Consider the following 13,252-nt stretch of genomic DNA (forward strand, 5'->3'; position numbering starts at 1 on the left):
AGACAGGGCCTATCCTGCCCTTGTGCAGGTACATTTCAGTGTATCTATATCTGTTTCCACAATCAGTTCTTTTATCTTGAAGCACATATACTGCAGCTGTGCTGGTTTTGGCACATGATTTCTGCTAAATAAATCATGCTAAATGTCAGGCAGATATAGGGGACCAAGCTGTTCTTGAATGAGTAAAAATTGTGTTGGATTTAAGGAGACGTCTTTGGTTCATCACTGCCAGTTTATCTCTGTCATGTTTACAAACACTGGATAAATTCAATCGAGAAGACTTTCACTAGGAGAAAAGTGATCATCTTTTACAACCCTTTAGAAAAGAAGAAAACTAAACAGAGAAACAGTGTAAAATATTTCACCCTTTTTATGTAGTAATGCATAGTAGCACCTGAAATTGGGTAAAAATAAGGAACAGTCGCCAAAAGACAGTCTGAATTAGGGCTAGAAAAGGACATCACCACATACAAAAAGGTCGTAATTCCTTCAACGCTAAGCAAGAAACCCTGTGTATCCGCCTGGCTTTCTAGCAGTGTGCACATATTAACCCGTATGTGTATAAAAGCTTTGTATAAGCAGTTAATCAAGAGGAGCTTAACACTGTTAGAGAGCCTAGTGTCTTTTTCAGACATGATTTTATAATACACTATGGACTGATTTTTTCTGAAGATCAGATTTATGCATTAAAAAGTAAACAATTCTTTTTTCCCCTGTGCAGAAGCAGCAATACTAAACCAATTTATGCACATCATTTCTGAAGCATGATGATCAAGAAATAAAGTTCCTGATTAAACCTACTCGTACTTGCCAGAATGAAAGAATTGACTTTTAGATTTCTAAAGAAAAGATGCTTTTCTGACCCGCCATTCAACTGTATCCTATTCAACTCAGTCCTTTCTCCAATTTGTTCTGAATTGTCCTCCACAGCATCTACAATCCTTCTCAGTATCGTATGTCCAGATATTCCTAGTATATAGTATTATTTACATGAAATAGAAGATAAGCCATTAGGAATCATGAATAAATTTCAAAACATCAACACATTAACACTGTACAAGAGAAGACAAGTTGCAAATCATCAGAAGAATCACCACTTCACCCTGAATTCAGTATTTTATCCTCCCCTGCAATTAAGGCCAAGACACAACATAGTTAAAATCCAAAATGACTAAATTATTGGTATAAAGTTTTGCAGAATCTTTACATGAAACTTTTGTTTAGATAAAATATAATAATGAAATATAAGAGCTCTACTCTTAATTAAAAAACTGGAAGTGACAAAGAAACAAGTCAGTTAACACAAAGTCTATAAATGAAAGATCTAACAGACCTACATAAAAAATTCCACTGAACAAAAATCACGTAAACAGTGAGATCCAATTACAAAATCAATACAGTTTTATTCAGTGTTTCCCATTTTTCATTGACAAAAATACTCAAAAGAATAACTTTATTGATCAGTAATAACGTTAGCATGTCTAACACTGAAATTCAGATCATTTTGTAATTCTCTCTTTCTTTAGCTTCTCAAATATTATTTTTCAAGTCTCAGAGGAAACATGAGATCTCCTGTAAACACAAATACCTCAGAAGAGAAATTCCTAATCCCGATATCAAAAGCTTTTTACCTCACTGCATTTACTTATTCGCCTCGCCACAATAAGCTGAATCATTCCTCGTTTGTTTCCTTCAGTGGACATAGACCTCCTTAAGGTTTCCATAGCATCTTGATTTGTTTTGCCCAATAATGATTCTCCATTAACTGCTATTAGTTGATCATTCACTCGAAGCCTGCCATCCTGGAAAAGGAAAAATAATAGATAGTTACATAAAACACACACAAAAGAAGCTTTGTCTACTGGAGAGAGAAAAATAAAAAACAACAACAAATCAAAACAAAAATATTCAACCAACTATGCTTAGTCCTGAGAGTTTATGGCCAAATGAACACTGGAATAATAGCTTCCATTGCAGCCATGGTAGGAAATGCCTATCCCAATTCTAGTTTTGCACTCAAGCTATTATCATAATCTGTTTGCTCAAACAGCACACTAATGGAACTGTACCTGAGATGGCTCGTCCCTTCCCGAGAATCTGTTAGGGCTGCTTAAATCCTGGGACATGCAAACACGTGAGTAGAAATCTAAATGTTACCTCTGATGGTATAATTGGAGAACACTAGAGATCTCATTCTTCTTCAATCTATGGTTATTTTCAAAATAACTTACGGAAAACTGAGGAAGACCAAAGTACACAGATATTCCCTCTTACCTTGGATGCTGCTCCACCGTTAATAATGGACTTGACGAAGATTCCTAAATCGGCATGGTTTTCTTTTGACCGGTTACCTTTGACACTCACGCCAAGTCCAGCTGACCCAGAGTCATTCAGTGGAACTTCAAAAGTCAGGAATTCCCTGGTGCCATCAGGTGTGAGGACAAGCTCCTCCTCTTCTGCTTTCTGTTGGGGAGATTAGCATGGGCTTATAGAATAGCATTTCTCTGGGAATTCTCTTCCCTCTACAGCTATTAGCATTCAAAAGTCTCTGTTTTTAACTACAATGCCACAATATTTTCCACAGTAATTATGTGAAGAAATGTGCACAAATCGTGTATTTTCAATCACCTCCAGCTGATGCCTAGGTTCAGAAATATCTTACATTTGTGTCTAAGTGCTTCTCTCTCTAGTAAAGTAATTGAATCACATGTCATTACTGAATCTGCCATCAATACTAACTCACATGTAAGCTGCTATTTCATTAGCCGAAAGAGAGCTTTATCAGAAATATTTTCCTACTTGCAAACCTACAGCATTTTTAAAATCTATTGAGCTTTGCAGTCTAAGGGAGAAACTAAGTGCAAGAAAATCAAATTCAAAAATTACTCAGTCACCTCATTTTATTTAAAACTAGTTGTGTTAGGAAAAACCAGAAAACTACATAGCTGAGATCTGCAACAGCACATCTTTCTGCTGTTGCCAGGCTTATCATCAAATCCAGCTCTGAGTGCCAATTTTCCTGTTTTTACCAGCTCTGCCCGTCACCTCTGTCCTCTTACGCACTTCTTTGGATCTTTGTTGTCCTCAACACCCAGTTTTAGCCTGGCTGGGACAATCCCAGCTTTTGAGCATCTGGAATTGTAGCCACAGCCACCAGCAAGGAGCTGCTCAATGACACCTTTCCATGCATCCAAAAGCTATACAAGCACAGGTGCCTGGCCTCTCACTTCACCTCCTGCCCAATTCAGGGTGGCAATGGGCTGGGAGCAGGGACCTTGCAGTGACCCCACAGTGCAGTGATATTCATGGGGCAGCATCATGGGCACAACACCCAGGAATGAAAGTGGCCTTGCCCTGAGGAGCACTGTTCATGCACAAGAGACTTCTGCCAAAGGGAGGAACAGGAGGGACAGGCTGTTCACAAGCCCCATCCCTTACAGTGGACGCTCTTCACTTGTTTCTGATCCTCTTTCGAATCTAACAAAGTGGTTATAACCACTTTTGGTTATAACTTTATCACTAAAGAAATAAGTCATGCCCTTAGAGGCAATTCTCTGCAAAAAGATGCTTGTGAACTTGACTATGCTGGGTTTTTTTCACCCACATGAAGGAGAAAGAGTAAGAGAACATACAGCAGAAGGTGCACATTAATGTCCAGCATTGGCAGTTCTTCTCTGGAAGAATTAATCTGGCCAAATTTTCATAATCTTAGCAACATGTCACCTCTGTTTCTGACACTGATTTTACACCAACTTTTCCCACATCAGTGATTTATTTGCAAGTTCACTCATATGAGTGAGAAGGCATATGAGAAGTTAATGTGCGCCTGCTGAGCTGTCCCTGTTTCTTAGGACTTGAGGAAATGCAAACACAGCCTATGGCAAAGATAGATGTGAAGGCCATGTGGAGTACAGCAGACTGAGATGCTCAATTTGGGCACAAGCATGCTAGTTGTGTCACCACTGACCTAGAAATGCAGTGTGAAATGTCACAAGGGAAGGCAGTCAGACTGCCGAGAGAGCCACAATAGCCGAGGGAAGAAAAACAGGAGCTCTATCTGTTCCCACTTGGTTAAAAGCATGAACCTTACTGTGTTCACCAGCCCTTCCCTTTGCACTAAACTCCTTTTGCTTATAACAAAGCACAATGTTCATCAATTAAAAAAAAAATAAAAACAAAAACAACCAAAAAATTTACACCCCTTATCCAAGTGCCATAGCTAGGCTGGCTTGCTTATGAATCCCACTATTCAAACACATCTCTTGGCCACACAAAACAGCATAATCAGTGCTAGCCGTGAGGAATGGAAAGGTGTATTGTGTCCATTGAAAAATACTCTATCTAAAAGATGTTTCCCAAATTATGGGAAAATTACAACCCTAATTTTCCTGCTTGGCTCACAGAAGCACTAGCTCCAGCATATGTTTGAATCCACATTTTGTCAAGTGGCTGCAGAATAAAACAATCTGAGACAGATGCACATTACCTTATAGTTTCTGTAACACTGATCATTTTCATATTCCTTAATAAATAGTAGTAGGAATAAAAGCTTGAGAGCCAAAAGAGAGATAAAGCCAAGGTAGGATGTGTGGCTTAGCCAAGAAAGCAGATATGCTTATGAAATTTTTTTTTTACTACTGTCAACATAAATTTAGAATCAATTGCCCTCCTCCACCAATATTTTCTAATCTTCAAAAAAATCTGCCAAAAGTTCAGGCAAAGCAATCTCCCTTCCAGGGCACAGAACTCAACTGCTTCCTTGTACAGCCTGTCAGGTGTATTTCTATATGACAAAGGGTCAATTGGAGTGAGCATCCCACATGCATCCCCAAGGACTTAGCTAATGGCCTCTACCCTGCCTCTCTTCAGTGAGACCAAAGAGCTGCATTATCAGCTCAGCACTGGTTTTAAGATGAGGCTTATGCTTGCTTGTTTCCTGCAATCTTGAATAAGGAAATAAGCCAATATCAGGCTACAGACACCTCACAGTGAAATGTGAGGCCAAAACTTGGAACGAACTACACCTTAGCAGCTGTACATGAGCAAGCAGATCATGCTCATGAAAAAATGAGAAACAGCAGCCTCAGCACTGGATCAGAAGTACTGAAGGCATGAGAAAATTGCTCAACTCACTCAAGGAAGAAAATTACCATTACTGGGCTATGGCTAAATTTCTTTAGGGACTTCATAAGGTCTCCACAGTTTTTCCCACCTAAGGACACTTGTTTGACCACGATACCTATGTCTGGAATTTTAGGGACATAAGAAGCCTTTTGCCCTTTAGAATCTGCGTGATACCTTCCAGTATCATATGCTTGAAGATAGAGTTAAAAAAAAAATAAAAAATTGAACAAACATTAAAAATGCGGCTTTCAATATAAACTGAACCATTAATTTTCAAGGGCTATGGATATGAAAGTACCAACTTTAACATTTTTGTCACACCATGGTATCAAAGGAGGTCTTAATATGTATGATATATTGAACATAACTTCCCCCATAAAAACCTTGGAACAGGACCATATAGTGATAAGGAACCTCTAAGCATGTCATAAAGGAGCAATTCACAGAGAAATGAGCAGGAAGATTTTTAGCCCGCTATCATAATACTTTGAACCAAAGTTGTAAAGACAAAAACAAAACAAAACAAAAACCAACAAAAATTTCATGACTGAATCCTTTGTTTTCCAAAGCCCTTTAGAGTACAGAAACATTACATGTGCAGCAACTCTCTCCAATCGATATAAAAACACCTATTACAAAAAAGTAACATTTGCACTGATATGGTGTTGAACATTAAGTATTTAAATGTAACAAATCACAGAAATTCCCTAATATGTCCATGAGACAGCATAAAAACGCACAAAAATCTAAAATGCAGCATTAAAAAATTTCAGCTGAGAACACAGTCACTTCCTAATTGCAGTAGCTTCCATTTGATCTTGATACTCTCTAAATTAACAGCCTCACTATGTCAATCAAACACCTCAACATTATTTTCATGATTAGTTGATCTGTAGGAGAAATTTACTCCTTCATGTATTTTGACAGGCCAGAAGTAAACATGCAAGCAAAATTATGTACTGTGAACCCTGAACAACAAAATTCAACTCCCTTAAGATTTTTCACACACTATGTCCAAAACAATTAACAGCAGAACAATATTCTGTTCAGACAGAGGCTGCTGAGGAAAAGGTCATCTGAAATGACTTCAGTTGGATGAATGAAGCTGCTCAAGTATGTAATTTGTAATAAAAATTCAATTGGTGATAAAATATGTAGGTGACTTTTTTGGCTTCAAAATCATATTTAGCATCAATTTATGCTAAACGACGTTTGAGATAAGTTTTTCACTTTTTAAATACAACATAAATACATTGTAAATTTAAACTTCCTGACTAGAGCAAACTTAGAGCAGTGTTTTGATATATAGAGAGATTTAAAAAAGCCGTAAGATAAATGGGGGAAACTGTTTTTCTCTTCCGCGTAAGTTAATCTTCTATGTAGCATTTCTGATCTGATCATAAAATCAGATTTAATTTTATAAACAATATTAAAATAGACTTTGACAGTAAGAGTGCCATTAGTTTTCTCATCATACTAGTAACAGCATCTCCTCTTTATCCTTTTATCACAGAATTATAGAATACATTGAGTTGGAAGGGACCCTCAAAGATCATCAAGTCCAACTCCTGGCCCTGTACAGGACACCCCAAGAGTCACAACATGTGCCTGAGAGCATTGTTCAAACACTTCTTGAACTCTGTCAGGTTTGGTGCTGTGACCATTTCCTTGGGGAACCTATTCCAGTGCCCAACCACCCTCTGGGGGAAGAATCTTTTCCTAATATCCAACCTAAACCTCCGCTAGCACAACTTAAGGCCTTGGGTCCTGTCACAGATCACCATAGAGAAAAGATCAGTGCCTGCCCTTCCTCTTGCCCTCGTGAGGATGTTGAAGACCACAACGAGGTCTCCCCGCAGTCTCCTCTTCCCCAGGCTGAACAGACCAAGTGACCTCAGCTGCTCCTCACATGGCTTCCCCTCAAGGCCTTTCACCATCCTTGTTGCTCTCTTTTGGACACTCTCTAATAGCTTCATAGCTTCCTTATCCTGTGGTGCCCAAAACTGCACACAATTTCCAAGGTGAGGCTGCAGCAGTGGAGAGCAGAGCGGGACAATTGCATCTCTCGACCGGCTGGTGGTTCATGTTTTACACGCTACTGCTCGGGACTTCTTCCCTTTGCAGGACCTCATCAGGGTTCAGCTGGTGAGTTAAGCAGCATGAGATGGGTGAAAACAGAAACTGAACAGCAAAGAAAACCCTCCGCCCACCTAACAGGGGAAGCAATTTTCAGTCAAGTTAGGACAGGTTTCCTCAGTGACTCACTGCAGCTACAAATCTGGCAGCATTCTCTCCAGTGAAGTTCATTCTCTTGCAAGCTTAGACCTGCTGCCTGCTCAGCAGTTATTCAGCCACTGAAACTTCTCTGCACATTACTCTGTGACTATGTACACAGAAATGCGCTCCTGTTCCCTTTCACAGAGCAATCTGTAAAGCTCTGCATCTCCACTCTTGAAGGGTAACCTGTATTTCCAAGTTATAGATACGAAAACTTTTACAGAGGTCTTGTATGCACTCGTATATGCATGTACACGTACAACACACCCTTATATGTGTATATATATATATACAGATACCACAGTGATGACATTCACATTATTAATTAACTATAGCACAGCTACCTAATGACTTGAATGATCCCACTGACTGTTCAATTCATGTTCAATTCACCTGCTTCAAGTTCTGTTGTGTCCAGCCTTCTAACATTACAGCCCCTTAGCCTCTGTTTAACTACTATTTTGTTAATCTATCAACCTTTTGCCTCACAAATGTATCTTCTCTCTTTACAATTTAACCAAATGGAAAACCTGAAATTTCAAAAGATGAGTTTGGTAGATGTAAGAGCTCTCTAGCAAGTGTTGGCTGTAAAACTACTGGAAATTGCAAAATCCCAGGTTTAGTAATTGGGCTCCAGTAGTGGGGAATTCCAACCTAACACAACACCCTTTTCCAAGATATTTTCAGTCTTTAGAAGATTTTAATACAGCATCCATTATGTAATTCTTTCTCATAAGGTATCCATAATACTAAGAAATCATAAGTCCCATACACTGGGAAACCAATACAATTTGTCTTTATTATTTTAAAAAATAGAATGAGGCAGGATATACGCAAGAGAGGAGATTTCACTTAGCTGTTGTGCAAAGACGTTCTTAACATCAGAGATGACTCAAACTGTTTTGTCCCTCAGGTTAGGTGGGTGACACTCCTGTCCTATCAGGCCACCCTCTAAAGTGAGATACACAAACGGAGGATGACTCACTCTCACCCTATGCCATTGCATATACAAAAGTAGAGCATGTGAAACAAACAGCTCTAAGGAAACAATGCAGCTTCTTTGGCCAACAACTGTTTGGGGGGGTGGGGGGGGATGTTTAGTAGTTATAAAAATGTAATGTATTGCTGCTGGAGGTACTGAAAACAGATCAATGTAGGTGGCCTGAAACACACCTCACACCTCTCAGTCAGTTGAGACCCCTCCTTGGGAGCAATAACTGAGAGCTGGCACATCCCACCACAGGTAGGCATTAAAGATAAAAATAACTAGAGCAACCCAATCAGATTTTAAACTGGGCCTCCAGCAGAGAAAAGCCTGACCACTGATCCAATAGTGGCATGCACACTCCAACCCAGTTTTCTCCTGAAATACAAGGCCTTTTACCTTTTTTTTTTTTTAAATCACATGGTTGTCTTGCATTGTAGGTTTTGAGGACCTAAAGTATCTATTACCTGGTTATAAAATGATACAGGTTTTAAGCCAACTAAACAACAAGAATTCTTATGCTTGCTTTCTTGTTCTAGCTCTTCCTAGATTAAGAATTTCAATATCTGTCATATGTTAGATAAACACTAATGAATCATATTTGCATGTATATACAGAGACTCATTATTCATATTAGCAAAGTTAATATGTCACATCTGGCAAAGATTGCATTCATCCAAATCAAACAATGGCTGCTGAATATCAAAAAGTAGATCTGAATTCTGAGATTTTATGGGAAATGTGGTCTGCTTTAGTCTTAATCCTATCAAGGAAAAGTTTTTTGTGTATGATATATAGATTAACTTTGGTTAGTATTTATAGGCAGCAATGCTAGTTCATTAAAGTACTGTAAAACAGCCCCTTTGCATTTCCTGTTGTGTCCATTTTAAGGATTTAATTTAATATCAGAAAAGATGTTCCACATTCAAAAATATCTTCAGTTTAAAGGTTTTGAAGGATTAAGATATGATTTAGGAAAAAATTAAATGCTTTTCCAAAGCACAAAAATTCTAGCATGTGAGTTTCATTTAGTATGGAAATCAAAGCTCTGCAAAAGCCCATGTTTAAGTACATCCATATGTTTGTTATTTCTCTCTATAAGAAATCCATTGCTTGTCTGTACTAACATTACTCTCCCTAATGCCAACAGTCTGATCTGGGCTGTCACAGAAACTGGTTTAAGCAGATGAGATTCTACATTTGAAAAAATTGATCAGACCAGTAAAATTACATTCTGTTGGTTCTTAATCTCACATCTTCTCACAACGTCTGTTGCAGGTACCATAATGACTGTCCTTTATTCAGGCCAACATACTCTGTTCAAAACTGTTGTTCCTACTCAAACTGTATTCCTACTGTATGTCCTGAAACAAAAACATGTGATTGTAATGCTAACCCTGTTTCTTTACACTTTGCTTATCCTAGAGAAGTGAAAACCAAGGGATTAGGTACACAGCAGGTGTCTGCTCTGCCAAAGAAGCCTATAAAACTACAGCTCTCTGCACTATCCCTTCTTCAAGAAAAACTTCAATGCCCAACACACTAATGACAGAGCTCCCTAAAAATCCTCACTTTTCTCACTGGCCTATAGGATTTACAAGACCTGAAAGACCAAAGAAAGAGGTAGTGTCTGGAAAAGACAGACAGGAAAAACAAGTTGAAAGAGAAATTATTCCTTTGTAGAAATCCATGGCAAGAAACACATTCCCCATGAAGTAATGCCAGTATGGGGCACTCAGACTGATCTGCGTCTCACTCCTACTTTTGCTGCCGACTTCCAGACAACCACAGCAAACCATTTCATCTCACTATTTTCCCTACATTTAATATCAAGGGAGAATCAACACCATGAGTCTAAAGGCAATGATGCAGTAAAACAAGGTTTACACCAAATCAACAAGTTTGTACACATGGGCGTGGCTTCTGGATGACTCTGCAATGGTGGCACTAACACAAGCCTGTCACAGTGGAGGGACACATGTTCTCTTCCATGAAACTGGGAATTGCTCAGCAAGTGTTACCAATTCCAGTGTTGAGAAAGCGACCAAAGCTGCCCTATGGTGGTGCAAAAAGCCAGTTTAAATGTGTCACACCACATCCCAGGTAAATCACCAGCTGGTAACAGTCAAAACTGAGCCTGAGGGTCAGTTCCAAGCACCACATTATGCAGAAGTTTATGTGGCTTATCACTGAACATTACAGGAAATTCAGACTGGTCAAAAAGCATTCATGAACACAGTCACTTAACTGTTGTATTAATTATTCACTAGGAATTAATGTCTTATCTCCAGTCATTAATGTGCCAGAACATGCTATTCAATACTAGAGTATCTGCTATGGTAAAAGACTGAAACGACAACAGTACCTTGCAGAAATCACACATTCACTACCTATTTCTTTCATATGGACAGCAATCTGTTTCTTATGTCACAACTTTATTAAAAATATTAGCTGAAATCACTCAAAAATAGCACTAAAAATGCCTTTAAAACATTGCAATCACCCTTGTGCCTCACACCATTAGAAAAAAAAGGTACAAAAATACATCTAAGCACATGGAGGAAATAACAGCATCAGCTTAATCATCAGTCAGACATATCCTCTTTCAATAAAATCATTCTGTACCTACTGACAACACCACTGCTGGTGGTATAGTCTGACATTAGTCCATCTATGATCTTGGCTCAATGTTTAGACACTTGGATCACCAAGCTGAAGTTCTATAGAAGTGCTAAATAGGAAATGGTGGGAACTTATTACAGCTTTTAAAAAATATCTATGGATACATCCCCAGTGACTAGGTATCTTGAAGTAATACAAACTTTTGAGCAAAAGACAAACACATATGCACTCAGCATACCATCCTCTTAAAACTCAACACTGACTGTGCTTTTTTCCACAAGAATTTTCTATCCATTAATCAATACAAATTATGTATTTCTAGGCATTTGCTAGTATTGCCTCTCACATTCACAATATGAAAAGTTACATACAAAAAGTATACAAAAATAACTATGCATTAGTTCTTGCAAAATGCCTCTGACCAGTGTCACCCCTTTCCTATAGGCAATGAATTCTTGCAATAAAAACGGTAGCTGGTAATTTACTCAGAATCACACACAGAAGAATTTGGCAAGAACAGCAATTGCATCTGAAAAAACACAGTGATCAAAATTAAATTCAGATAATAACAGGAGTATCAAACAGTTGAGTTCAGAAGAAAATAAAAAGCAATTCCATTTGTAATTTCTATCAGTGCTGCTAAACATTTATATATTGTTCCAACACACCAACCACTCGTGTTGTGTCACTGTTACGAATCCTGCACTCACTTAAATTCATAACATTCTGCTCACTTACAGCAATTTGACAGAAAAACAAACGAGAACAGAAAACTGAAGCTTTTCCATGCTGCTGAGTGCAACAATCATGAAATGAAATCCTGAATACTAACTTTAAATCTCTTCTTACCAATAGACAACACTCCTTAGAAAATACTTACTCACATGATAATTATTATTTTTCTAGCATTATGCTTACGGGAAAGTTAACTTGCTGGTTCTGAATTCAGAAAACAAACAGTGAATGACAATTGTAAATGCAAAATATTACTGAAACACTATCAACTTTCAAAGAGTATGAGGAAAAATTAATTGGCAGATGTTTTACATAGCATAATTAACAGTTCATTTCAATGCACTGTAACAGCATTAAGATAATTATGCTTAGAAACAGAAATGTAATAATGATAAATTACTAGTTTTCATATTATGGCCAATCTCCTACATGCCAAATTCCCTGTTTAGAAATAGGTGCCTCTGTTCCATGCTGTCATCAGCTATACAAATGGCACAAACTTGTGGCTGGGTGAAACAACCTTTCAACCAAGATACGGGAGATTTCTTTGCTTCATGAGGAAACAGAGCACCAGCTCTGTTCATAAGCAAAGCAAAAGGTAAAAACACCAGTCTTGTTTTCACCAGGGCACAGTTACTGGGTAGAAGCTGAAGCTGCATCAGCAATTTGCATTTCTTACGTAAAACAGGAGAGCAAAGCTTAAATTGTGTGAGCCTATCAAATTACAAAATCTTCTCATATGGAAGTTTAAGATTGAGAATCTTTATTCTGTGATGGTGTATAACAAAACTGAATTCATATGCTTTTATATGGGTTGTAAGGAATAACTCTGTCAAGGATTTCAGGCCACAAGTTAAGAAAAAAATTACCTTCAACGTTTTCAGTTTTACCTCTATGAGGAGTAACTGCTGCATCCAAGTGCCACAATATTAGTGTAAACCATTTCAAAGTAACAGTTACATAAAGGTAACCCCTGAGTGAAGAATGTGTTGATAAGTTAGGCTTGATATTTTGTGATTTTATTTCAGGCCTTCTACTTTCAAGGGAGTTTTTCTTCATTTCTTTTTTTTTTTTTTTAAATTTCAAAGGTGCATTTTTCTTCTATTTCTCCATAAAGACATAACAACAACAACAACAACAAAAACCCCTACAACCATTTGCCTTCAAATGAAAAACAGACTTGCATTCCACCTCTATCATTTCTGTAGCTTCACTGCCTTCATCATACTCTTTTGTTGGGTTTTTTTTTTTTTTTTGCTTTGCTTTCTACTATCAAGTCCTTGACACTTGAAGACTAAAACCTCACAACTAACAGCACAAAGATCAGTGCAGGCACAGAAATAGAAATTGCGAGATTAGAAATCTCAAAGACCTGAAAAGTAGACAGAGGAAAAATAAGCAGGTATTGAGGCAGAACCAAGGAGAATAAAGGAAAGCAATGAAAAATACTTTCAAAAATAATTATAAAGAATGTGTGACTGTACTATTAACATGCAGCTCAGGAAAATT

General features: G+C 37.9%; 1 protein-coding gene across 11 annotated transcripts in view; it reads right to left on the minus strand.

The window, feature by feature from the left end:
• Positions 1 to 13,252, minus strand: part of PARD3 (par-3 family cell polarity regulator) — a 420,254-nt gene that overhangs the window by 175,251 nt on the left and 231,751 nt on the right. For all 11 annotated transcript variants that reach the window (XM_042044372.1, XM_042044371.1, XM_042044370.1 and 8 more), the window contains 2 exons: positions 2,275 to 2,463; positions 1,632 to 1,802 (listed from right to left, as the gene is read on the minus strand). In XM_042044372.1, the coding sequence (XP_041900306.1) occupies positions 1,632 to 1,802; positions 2,275 to 2,463 (360 nt within the window). The remainder of the gene's footprint in view (positions 1 to 1,631; positions 1,803 to 2,274; positions 2,464 to 13,252) is intronic.

The sequence above is a fragment of the Corvus kubaryi genome, unplaced genomic scaffold (genome assembly GCF_017639235.1).
Source record: "Corvus kubaryi isolate FWS band 111438036 unplaced genomic scaffold, C.kubaryi_AGA036_p1.0 37398, whole genome shotgun sequence".
Taxonomy (NCBI): domain Eukaryota; kingdom Metazoa; phylum Chordata; class Aves; order Passeriformes; family Corvidae; genus Corvus; species Corvus kubaryi.